This window comes from Elaeis guineensis, chromosome 6, assembly GCF_000442705.2.
Source record: "Elaeis guineensis isolate ETL-2024a chromosome 6, EG11, whole genome shotgun sequence".
NCBI lineage: Eukaryota > Viridiplantae > Streptophyta > Magnoliopsida > Arecales > Arecaceae > Elaeis > Elaeis guineensis.
Window position 1 is genome coordinate 4878085 of NC_025998.2, and position 12360 is coordinate 4890444.

The 12360-nt window shown below is 36.7% G+C and overlaps 1 protein-coding gene across 1 annotated transcript; it reads right to left on the reverse strand.

Moving 5' to 3' along the window:
• Window positions 1-1767: 1767 nt before the first annotated feature.
• Window positions 1768-9289, reverse strand: LOC140858410 (putative glucose-6-phosphate 1-epimerase). Its single transcript, XM_073258976.1, has 7 exons — window positions 7680-9289; window positions 7399-7473; window positions 6322-6378; window positions 6086-6249; window positions 4052-4186; window positions 2843-2945; window positions 1768-1983 (listed from the first exon to the last, which is right to left on the reverse strand). The coding sequence occupies exons 1-7, from the start codon at window positions 7857-7859 to the stop codon at window positions 1783-1785; spliced, it is 915 nt and encodes a 304-aa protein (XP_073115077.1). The 5' UTR covers window positions 7860-9289; the 3' UTR covers window positions 1768-1782.
• Window positions 9290-12360: the final 3071 nt, after the last annotated feature.

The window sequence follows — 12360 nt, forward strand, 5'->3', positions numbered from 1 at the left end:
GAATTAGTATCCACAATCCGAATCAATGCCATGTTCCATCTTTATCATGCCCATGCCCACAGCTGGAAACCATCACAGATTATTATAGTCATCCCACATTAATAGCAAGTCACTTCTCCCTCCCAGAGAAAAGAAAAAGACGGACAATATTGATAAAATGATATCTTGCAGGTGCCATGGTAGCATCACCTCAAAAACAATTGAAATTTACATATAATAGCAGTAATTTGTACAAATACTACTTGCATCCATAATAAAGCAGAGCAACAAAACCACAATAACAGCGTTCTGATGAATACGTTGACTTAGATCAGGGTTGAGGCAATGAGAACTGTCACAATATTGTAACTGTGACTGCGACAATTGACCAAGACAGAATCGCACGTAGAACAAGCAGATTCAGGGGAAGACTCCAGGTTTAGAACGAACAAGATATAATCAAGTTTCGCAGCAACATACCACGGGCTCCTACCATCATAATCTACGAAACTATTATAATTTAGCTGTGCTTAGTTATAAGATACGACCTATAGAAGGATCATGTAATTCCATTGAGCATAAACAAACAATGGATGACATTGTCACACCATGAGATGTTTCCATGTACTGCTGTTCCTGAAATTTCCTACATGCATCACATACAAATGCTGAACATGGTATATAGTAATGAGCAACATGTCATAACTCTGTGTCTTCACATCTCCCAATGTGATCGAGATGATCGGTGCAATAGGGGAAGGAACAGCAGAGAGCTCCAGCCGCCCTGTCCATTCCTCACCTGGTTTCAAGGTAACTGGTTTTTCGATCACAGCACCATCCACGCAAAGCATCTGTTTGTACTCTTCGTCTCCAAAATCAACCATGGTTTTGGATCTTCTCCCATGGATTCAGACAAACTATAAAAGAAAAGGTGGCAAAAATTTTTAATTAGCCCATGAACAAAAACATTTGTAAACTAAAAGAACTCTAACATGCTTCTCTGTACAATCTCTCGTTGATTTCCACACTATTTTCATGTGTGGATGAAGCTAAATTATAGCACACCCTCTTCATTTATTGTACATTGAAGAACATTGAGCTGCACAGACACCTTCCCAAAAGTTATGGAATCAGAACTCTAGACTCAAGAAACTGGATGCCAAAATTTAATTACTCGCGATTCATAAATGGGATTACAAATGGCTAGCAGAGAACTACAAGTAAAAGCTACAAATTCTCCTTACAGAAGAAAAGGCTATAGCATTCTCTTATAATACAAGAGAATTCCTTGATTGGATCCTGACAAAGCTATAGCAGGCAGGACTTTTGCTTTTTCCTTCTATATTTTTATTTCATAGGCTTGATACTTGTAAAGGATGCATCATGCATGTTATAATTTAACAATACAAGCATGAAAGTGATGTAGAAACTTCAATATGAGTGCAATTTCTAGATGCACAAGTGCTCTATATATAATAGGACCGCAAAAGCACAGGCATTTCTTAAGTGCCTCTCTATCAATTTAGTTTATTCCAAAAAATTAAGCAATATTAAGTTGTAGTCTTCCTGTTCATCTATCAGTCTAACATTTCATATGCAGAGAAGAAAAAGATTATCTGAAGTTATAATATTGGGCAAGATAAGTGCATTTAAGGCATAAAGAAATTCAGATGCATAATCATCAATTTCTCCTGCAAGAACTTAGAGCCATTTATCTGGCATTTCTTGGTTGACACCTCTGTAAATTGCTTTATATAAGAAATTCCCTAGCCCAAACTCTATTTAAAGTCAGTGCTCATAGTTTTAAGTGGAAAAGATCTGAAATAGCACTATACAAATAGCAAGCACCTGCAGATCAGCAATTGAAATGAATGTGCAGCTTTTGGTAGGAAAGAGTATCTTACCAACATCTGGCAGCCCTTCCTTTCTTATAACAAAAGTCTGTTTCTTTTCATGGTCAAATACTGCAATTACATTTGGAGAACCAAGATAAACACGATCAACCTGCAAATTAACAATAAATTGTCATCGTTGCCAAGACTAAAAGCAAAGTTATATTTAAGTGCATGTTTAGCATCATAACCATGATTATTATTGTATGTAGCATGGACCAAACATGATGCTTCAACATCCTTCTTGTTTTTCCGAATAACCACATCTAGAATCATAACAACCATTTTAATCCAAGGATGGAAAACTAATTTCAGACAGCCAATATCCTTATTATTCAAAGACTTACAGATGCATGCCTTAGAAATCCACCGAGATTTAAATAAAGACAAGATATAAGTACACTATCTATTACTTCCTTCATTGGTTCAGTTCCTAAATAAGTTGCAACGTAGCCTTTCTTACTTATCCTAATACATAAAGTAATCACAATCTAGAACATTCTAGTTATGTCAAACAAGTCAACACCGAAATTCTTTCTAAAAATTTGGCATTCCATATCTTCAAGATGTTATTGTGACTGGCAGAGTCCAAAATGTTCCATTATCCTTAGTGCATTTCAGTTTTGATAAATCATTTGTCCCCACATTATCAGCATGAAGATGACGATTATCTGTTTGATAATCATTATCCAGCATCAAGCAATCAAGTCAAATACTGTAGAAGGAGAGTGGCACGTGCTTTTTTTTTGGGGTGGGTGGTGTTTGCAATATCAGCAGACAAATGCAATAAAAAACACATGACAATTTAACTTCTACTATGTGTAAATTGTCAGTCTCATATCATGTTTTCTAACTTTACTGGATAGTATGTGATGGGTATATAGCACAAGGTGCAAACCTTGACTGAAGTTTTGTTTGAGAAGAAAGAAAAAAATGATTCTCAGCAACACCAATAACCAAAAAGGGTATACCTCAGACTCAAATGTTATGGCATCTCCTTGTTCTGTGAAGCGCTCTCGTTGGCAAAGATTGTCCAGATAATCAAGTGTCTCCAAACCTTCTATCCTCACCTCACTGTGGATATCAGGCTCATGTACACAACAAAAAGTAAGAATATCTTGGCTTTATAAGTCAATAAAATTATACCATTTGGAGCAATCTAGGAAACAGATGAATGATCAGACAGGTTGAATGAGGTTCTTCAACTCTGAAAAACAAAATAATTCAACCAGTATTTGATATGACAAAGGAAAGCACGACTGTTAACATAGTTCCAGGAATTGACAGTGCATTAACTCAACTTAGATACGATCAAAATTTATAGTCACCATAAATAGCATGAATAATTTTACTACTTGTTGCCTCACCTTTCTACCACAATTTTAAAACTGTATTGCAATATTTATGCTAATTTGTGCCAGAAAAAAGGAAAAAGAACCTATATTCTGAGATCTAAGATTTGACATCCAACAGGCCCATGTCATAGACCTCTCGGAAATATTTTATTGCTGACAAATGGATGAAGCGACAAGAGAGCAGAACCCAAAAGCTATGATCTTTTCCATATTTTCTGAGACACCGTATATCAGATTTCTTTTAAACAAGCTTGAAGAATCCTATATTAAGATCTTTGAACCTAGCTGCATTTAACATAGAAGAAAAAGTAATGATCTTATCTCTGACCTGACATAACAAGAAAAATACGATGGACTAGATCTTTGTTAGATTCATTATGAACAACATGCCTGAACCGTATTGAAGGAGAAAAATTTGCATCACAAACTCAAAGACATGAGTAATGTTTTAAGTCTCAATTTTGGGCCTTGTACCAGTAACTTAGCGATGTGGTATGGTACAATTCGAGTGACATATCAATTGTATCCATTGGTTTGGTTAAGGGGGCTGTATGGAGCCCCATACTGGTATTTTGGCACTGTAGCGGTACCAGTACCCTACCAAATCGATATTGTAGCCCCATACTACCAAGTATATAAGAAATAAATGCCCTAGAGTTTATGGCAGAGGACATCATGCCACCTTTAGATAAAAAAGGATGATACAGTCTGACGTAATTGCATGTTAAATGGAAAGTATGTTCATCATCAACTTCGGTAAGGATGATACAGTCCCTATCTCTAACTAAACAAAATTAACCATGCTATAATGATAAAAAGGCGTACCTGATGTCGGAAACAGATAAGTATGTGTGATAAGCAAATGAGAAGCTAAATGGCTTCGCATCAATATTTCTAATTCGTGATATCATTTTGAGGTCCCCATCCATTGCAAGAGATACTCTAAGGCGAAACTCAAAACTGAAATCCCAATAAATATTGATATATTATTTAATATATATGCAAAATCATTGAATTAAGATAAATACAAAACATGAAAGAATGATAAGATAAAAGCTAAAAAAGAAACAGTAAAAATCAATTCACAGAAAATTGCAGTATAATGGTCATATTTATGTCATATGTAACATATGACAAAGCAAATACACGGGTCATCCAGCTGCACATAAAGTAAGCATTTGCCCTGGCTTTCACATGACCATGTACAGTATGAGCTATTTGCTGTCATCACTATTTTTGGCAGCAGCCTCTTTATCAGCCTGATACAAAGAAATCTTTAATAATCTTCAATAAGGGGTTTTTATATGTATAATGTAGTAACACTCTAGTCAATCTTGTGCAACCTCCTTCACATGTTTGTCACTCTAATCATGTTTGTCACTCAGAATGGAAGTCAGGCAACAACAAGCTTTAATCCACTTCGTTTCCATCACCTCCAGGGCTTGTCAGCATCCTTTTCTCCTTCTCTGCTAATTATATATTAGTGACTTTCATTCTGACAGGAGGCACCCTAAAGTCCTTGATGGCAATATAAATCGGAAACTAGGCCTTAGAGAACTTTGGAGGACATACTCCCTCAACAGGACTGCAATAGCCAGTATACTTCATCATTCTCATATGATCAAGTTGCAACTGCCAATGGCTTAAAATCCAGCAAAACAGCAGTACTCAGTAAAGCTCAATTTTGATGTTGAAGTGCTATTCAGATTGCCAGTAATGATAAATGCTCAATGAGTGGCTCTAAGCGTGACAGACTCATCATTTCATGTCCATTGTGAATGGACCTTTTAAGCATGCTCCCACCATATAATATCCCAAAATATGTCCAGAATTCAATTTCACTTCGAACTCTTATCAATAAATGTATTCCTGGGAAAGAAATGTCCATCTGAGGAAAAAATTCATTATAGTGGTAAAACTGTTTGTGGTAATGATGTAGATTGTTTGTCATGGAAATACCAACTTAGCATGATCACTGGCAAAAGAAGATGTCCATTTAAAGCATGCATGATGACAGTAATAGTAACCACACAATTTTAAATAGAATGTTAGTTATTAAAAAGCAGTTTTAATTTATCGATATTGCTCTAAAATTTAGTGGAATACATCCAACATGTAGCAAGTTCTGTCAACAAGTTTTGCAATGACAAGTATAATTAGCAGGCTGCACTGTATTTTGCCCGATGAGAATGTTCTTGATAGTATCTACTTCCTGTTGAAGTAAAGAATGATTATTCCCCTCATACAGTCTCAGGCTACAAAGGCAAATAGTTTAAGAGATGTGCCGATAAACATGCTTTGAACCTTAACATAATTGCAAACTTTTTAATTAGGTGTATATAAGTAATATATCACTAGCTATCATTTCCACAGGAAAGTCCAAACTTGACCTATTCGAGTCAATTTTCCCTGAGGCTGATATGATTGAGTCACTTCTTACGTACTCATGTGAATAAAATATTTGAAACTTTACATCCAGAAACCATATTGATACCTAAGTTCCATAAAGTAATTTAAAAGTATCAGCACTGGTTTCGAGATTTCACGGACAGATGTTCTTCTGCAGAGGTACAATACTAATTCAAACAAGAGCAGGAAAATTTTGCCAAGTTTTAGATAGAAACATTTTATTGAGGCCATAGGTAAAAAATACATGTCCATAGTGCATAGGATAAGAAGGCTTGGAAAGGGTTCAATGCAACTAGTCCATAGTGCATAGGACAAGAAGGCTTGGAAGGGCCTCAATGCAACTAAACTATTATTTTCTCATTTAAATCGATTGACACTTCAAGTTCCATATATCACTATTCCTGTCCTCACCATATAAAATATTGTAAAAATTGTCTACAAGGCCCATACCCGTGTGGCCAACACTTCAGATCATCTTCTAATGGTTTCAGCAGCAGATCAACAGCAACTTTGCCATGGCTATCATTGGGGTGTAAAGGTGGAGGATCATTATCAATGCTCCACATCTTGTTCCTTGCGAATCCATTTTGTTCCAGTGAACCACAGTTACCAAACTACAAAGTAAAAAGCAATATAAGATGATTGGCCAAACTGATATAGAAAACTATCAGAGTGATGGACCCCACCTGCGGAAAGCATATAGGAATTCCTCCCCGCATTGCTTTTGGTGGCTTAAAGATCGCCTGAATTAAGAAATCAGCACAATGTTAGAGTGCACTGATACAATATTTCAAGCAGAAGTCTCAAGAACAATTGATGATGCTAGGCCCAAACAGAAGATACTGATCAACACAAGAACTTTACACAAAAGTTTTCTTTTAAAAATGCATATTTTGTTTTTACAGTTCAAGTAGAAGGACAGGAAAGAATGGTCTGGTGGGAGTATATAAAAATATAAAATAAAGAAGACATATCCTAGTGGGGCTGAATTTCCAACAGCGACCCCTGTGAGATGTAGCAGTTTTCAAAATAATGTATAGCTAAATATATAAATAACTGTACTAGCTGACCTCTGAGAAAAAGGAATCTATGATTTCAGAATGCCAATACCATTGTATCTAGCAATACAAAAGCATAGATGCTTCATATCATACTACAGTCATCAAGATCTCCAATACCAGATGAAGTCCAAGATCATATACACTTCCCCTAAGTTAGCATGCTAGATCCTACTTTTGCTTCTTTATATTCTCTCAAATGAGCACTTAAAATATTTATAGTCCACAATTTGCACACTAAAATATTTACATAATTGTAGATGCGGTGGCAATAGCAGTGAAAGTGGCAACAGCAGCTGAAATTCTGAGCGAACATGTGCACTGGTTATAGGTTTACATACTCAGGCATACGCAATATCAAGTCAATCCATGATGCATCTCAAATAATTCCAAATAAACAATAGCCTTATTGACTCAGGGCGTAGTAGCAGTATATCTAACAGCCTTAATTAGAATTAATGGCGCTTGTTATAAAAAGCCTTTTGCAAAGTCAAAACAAAGCATACAATATGAAGCCTAGAGTTTATTGATTTCACATCCATCATTAGATTGATTTTTCTCATCACCAATTGGACCCCAGAAAGGAAACGTATAAAATTGGAAAATCACAAAGAAATAAAGAATCATATAAGCTGACTTAGCATGTCATAGCCCTTGATGCCTGAATGGAAAGAAAACAATTCTGCCAGATTCTTATAACTGTACCTTACTGCTGGTGAACAACAGCTCTTCACCCCGTTCGTTTCTCCATGAAACAACCTGCCCTCCATGCAAACTAACCTGGATTGCTGACAGAAGCATTATCAAGATAAACCAGAGGGATGTTTTTAAAAGAAGATAACTTTAACAGACTGGATGCAAGAGTCTATATGTCCAAGCTCAGAGCTTAATCATATTAAGTAATCAACAGGAATGCAAACCAACTTAAGGAAAAAACTGATGTACAAAAAAAGGAGAATAAAAAGATCGAAGGGAGAGAATCTCACTCGAGCAGAAGCTCCTCGCGGCGCTTTAAGCGTGACATGATCGATTCCATTCCAGTCCTTTGTAAATTCAAGCTCTGATCTCTGATCCCAAACAGTCATCGAAGGACCCATGTTGGGAACGCAATGCGGAATATTTCTGATCTTGTGCTCCCTCTCTTCAACAGATTCCCCAAAATCCATAAAACTACTCCCCCAACACACAAAAGAAGAAGGCTCTACTGCTCAATAAACTAGCCTACAACAGTCATTGTCATACACTTGGGAATATGAACAGTCCCCAACACTTGTCTTGTGACTAGGAGCCTATATCTCGTGAGAAATGACCCAGAGCCCCATCTACTAATCCAACTTTTAAAATCTTTCAAACTCCACCAAGTCTCTCAACACCCACTCACTCGAGTATTTGCGAGAAAAAGTGGTACCAAAGGCCTGCCATCAATCACAGAGCTAGAAAGAAGCATTGGATCCCATTGCAGAACCAAAAGCACTACCTTTCCAAGCAAGCATTAAAAGAACACCACCGACCAATAGCCAAAATAAAGAGACCTGATCCCAGTGCCCTTGCTGTACTCTTGATATATATATATTTACTAAAATAGAGAAGGCCCAAATTTGTGATGCGTGAGGCCTCAAAATCACAGATATCTAAAGCTAACTGAATATTTATGCTCAAAACCTAAAATAGATGAACCCAAATCAGTAATAGATCAGTCGTCTAAATAGAGAAGTCTAAATCATATTGAATGCCTCTGCTTGATGTCTCACAAAATGCACAAAAAAAAACAAATTTTTTCCCCTAATAAAATACTTCAAAGTTGCATAAATTGGATATAACCAGAGTACAAAGAAGAAACAAGAAAAGATTCTACTGGCATCCTAAATTTTTTAAGTATTCTGACAAAAAACTAGCAACCCAAAACTTGTGGTACGGCAGATTTAACCAGAGCCTTGACATCTGGATTTAAAACAGAAGACTAGGCTGCTCAAATCTCAGAGAGAACCTAAAAGATATCACAAATCTCACACTAAGGACCGTGGATTGGAAAGAGAAGGTCGATTTAGAGTTGTCAAAATTAATTTTTTTCTGTCAAAATAATGAATCTGACACTGGTATATACTAATCCGTCAGAAGATGGAAAAGAGGTGTTTAAAATTGAAACTTTCTTCCAACGTCCAAAAATATGATACCTCAAGAAACGCCATAAAAGACTGGACTTTCCCCCGGATCGCCCAACCCAGTGCCCACCAGGAACCCGATCTCAATGCTCGAGAGCATTAAAAACAAGAAGCAGGCCGTGGTTCCACGAAAATTCTCCCCATCTCTCTCGCGTTGCCATCAAAATACGACAACCCCGGCGTCCGGAATCGCAGCCACCGCCCCGGACACAGATCTCCAGAACCCCACTTAAAAAACCCACGAATACAACCAAAACTGGCCGCTCTAAAGCCTCACAAACTCTACTACGAGCCCACTCGCCCGCTTCCAGACCGATCCCAGAATCCAGAGAGCATAAACGAAATCCGAGAATGACGGCACGTGCATGCGACGGGCGGAGAGAGAGAGGATGGAGGATTTACTCGAATTTCCAATAAAGTAAAGGGGAGTTGAAGCAGAGAAGACTGGAGAGAGACTGGAGAGAGAAAAATATTGGAAGAGAGAAAAGAAAAACTTGTCAAAAAAGAGCGCATTTTTTCTAAAATTTCTTTCACCCTGCTCTCTTTTCGGAAATACGTGAAGGGCCTCTGGAACCAACGGTCAAACTTCAAAATGTAGCGGCTCTCTCTTTCCATCTTTCTCTGTTGACAACGTTACGGCAACGACGTTACGTTGTTACGACGACTCCACCGATAGCATTGTTAAACGTTGCGACGGAATGGTGGTCCTTTTGCTATTCCAATATTTAAAAAATAACAATAATAATTTATAATATATAGGAATCTCTTCACCGTATAAAACACAAAACACAAGTGCGCTGCAGATAACTCGGATAATTTTTGTGAAGATTAAATTATAAAAATATTTTTACGGTTAATATTTATTATACTTACGCCAATAGCTGGTAAAATTTATATTTATATTTGATTAGATCCAAAATTTTTTGTATCATGTCAGATCGATCGGTATATCTCGTATCATATCAGATTGATGGAAACTGATACGATTCGATCGATAAATTCAGTACAGTACGAAAAGAAAAAAAAAAAAAAGAGTGAGAGAAGAAGAGAGAGAGGAAAGAAGGTGGAAGCCGTCGGAGATCAACGGTGGCCAATCGCGGTCGTCGAAGAGCTTTCGAGCTCCGTATCGTCCGATAAAACTTTTAAAAGAGCGAGAAAAAGAGAGAGCGTTCGGAGGACTTATCGAACGGCGTCCCCATCGTGGGGCCCTCGATGGCCGGCAAACCGACGTTGATGGTCTGAAACTAGATTTTTTTTTAAAAATTTGCGAAACAAAGACGTCGCTCCTTTCACGCCCGCAGGGCTGCGCGTGTGGACTGCACCCTCCGATGGCCACAACGACCGGCCGAAGGCCGTCCGACAGCCCCATCAACTCTTTTCTCTCTCTTTCTTTTTCTTTCTTCCTCCTCTCTCTATTTCCCTCTCTTTTTCTTCTTTCGATTCAGATCCGCTTGCTTTCATCGATTCGTCTTGATTCAATATGGTACAAAATCATATCAAATTATACCATCGGCAGCCGGCATGCCAGCGGTATCGATTCAGGATACCTTGGTTAGATCAACATATTTGTGAAAGTAAAAAGGATGCTTATATTTTCTTTTGTACTCGGATGATTGCGATGTCACGTAAAATTATTTGGGTTGACTAAATTTAATTTAGATTATAGATTAAAATATTAAATAAAAATAAATTAAAAAAATAAAAATAAATTTTATAAATAATTAAATATAAATATAATTTATCTCTAATATTAAAATCTTGTAATTTATTCTTTAATGAATTATCTTCCCACTGGTTATGCCATTTTTCCATTGCGACAGCTCGCTGGCAATATTATTTATGAGTACCATGACTCAAACAAAAATCATCATGAGCAGCTATAAGTTATAGGAAAAAAAAATAAACATGCACAAAGATGTAATTTTCTTATTGAAAATTTCAGCCAGCAAGGTCTCTTGATAATTGTACCTTATAGCTACATCTAAATCAAGCTTTTATCAACACCTAGGCATTAGGGACTTTTGGAGGGGAGGTACCCTTCATTGCTTACATGATTGTTTTACTTTATAAAAGAGATTCAGATGCTCATTCCTTGATACAAATGAATCATAACAAAGCTTTGGATAAAATCCGACAATTCACATACATTGCACCTCTCGCTAGGGCGGTTGATGAGCTATTATTACTTCTCTTGTTGCCAATAGCCTTTTTAAGTACCTTTTCTATGAAATGCTAGCTATCATAATGGTTTTTAGTTTGGATAAAAATAGTTGTTTGCAAATTATTATTTGTTAACATTAGAACCTCTATATGATTTTAAACTATTGATATGAGATAATTTTATATATTGTAAGCAATGATGGAGGGGGAAAAATGCATCAACCAAACCGTTATGTCACTGAGTGTGGATTATATCCATCGCAAAAGCAAGTGGTTAGTTTTCACTTCAGAACAGTCTTAGTGTACATGATACACTTTTAAATACAAAAAACATCTCTCACGCATGCTATTGATATATAGACCCTTAAGACGTCATAATAAGCACAAATGTAGAATCGGTAATGCATGGTGTGTTATTCCAAATGAAAAGCTAAATTTTAGATCACAACAGACCTAATTAAACTGGATGCCGTGACAAAAGTTAAAACAATCTTTGTGAAGAACCATGCCCGGCAGCTGGGACTTGGGAGAGGGACACCGGTATACTCACTGCACCACGGTTGGATAGAAATGAGATCTCTGGCTTCTTTTACAATATTGAATGATAATGATAACTAGATGTGGATCCATACTGTCACGCCCCAAATCCAGCATCTGAGTTGGGCACATGACACGGCCGCACAAACCCTAGAGCAGCACCCTAGGATCATGTAAGGCCTAAAATTTAACACTTCAAATTTTAAATAACCAATTAAATACCAAAACAATCAACCGATGTCACAGCTTCAAATCGAAAGTAAACTTGTTCAATACAATTATTCAAATGTTCTTAGGCATCAGAGAATTTAAACTAACTAAATTACTAAGGCTTCAGTTCTTATTTGCTCTCGCCCCAAACCGTCCAAACTACGCATCCTGTGAGTCTGAAAAAATTAAGAAGAAAAATATGAGCTTCTCCAGCTCAGTAAGAATCACTGCACATGTACATCAACCTAGTAGATAAAATTAATATTTCTAAAACTAATACAATTTAGAAAACACATAGGTATGTAATAACTGGAACATTGTCACAAATATGCATATATATCATCATACATCATCAAGTGAAATCTTCATTCATTGTTTGAATTTCATATTATATGTTTCATTCTTCACATATTTGGAATGACAACTTTTTATTTCTTTTTGGCTTTGGACTACTCGGATCATGCGACGATCTTTTATTCGGATCGATTTCTGTGATCTTCCTCGGATCGAAATATTCATGATCTTTCTCGGATCAAAGTGGCCATGATTTTTCTTGGATCAAATCATTCATGATCTTTCTCGGATCATATTCTTCCAC

Excerpts from the sequence above, each read along its gene's own strand:
- LOC140858410 (XM_073258976.1), bottom strand. The coding sequence starts at position 7,859 with ATGGATTTTGGGGAATCTGTTGAAGAGAGGGAGCACAAGATCAGAAAT. Across the intron at positions 7,474-7,679 it reads CGCGAGGAGCTTCTGCTCGA|GTTAGTTTGCATGGAGGGCA; the intron begins GTGAGATTCTCT and ends TCAGCAATCCAG. Across the intron at positions 4,187-6,085 it reads CTGAAGTGTTGGCCACACGG|TTTTGAGTTTCGCCTTAGAG; the intron begins GTATGGGCCTTG and ends TTGGGATTTCAG.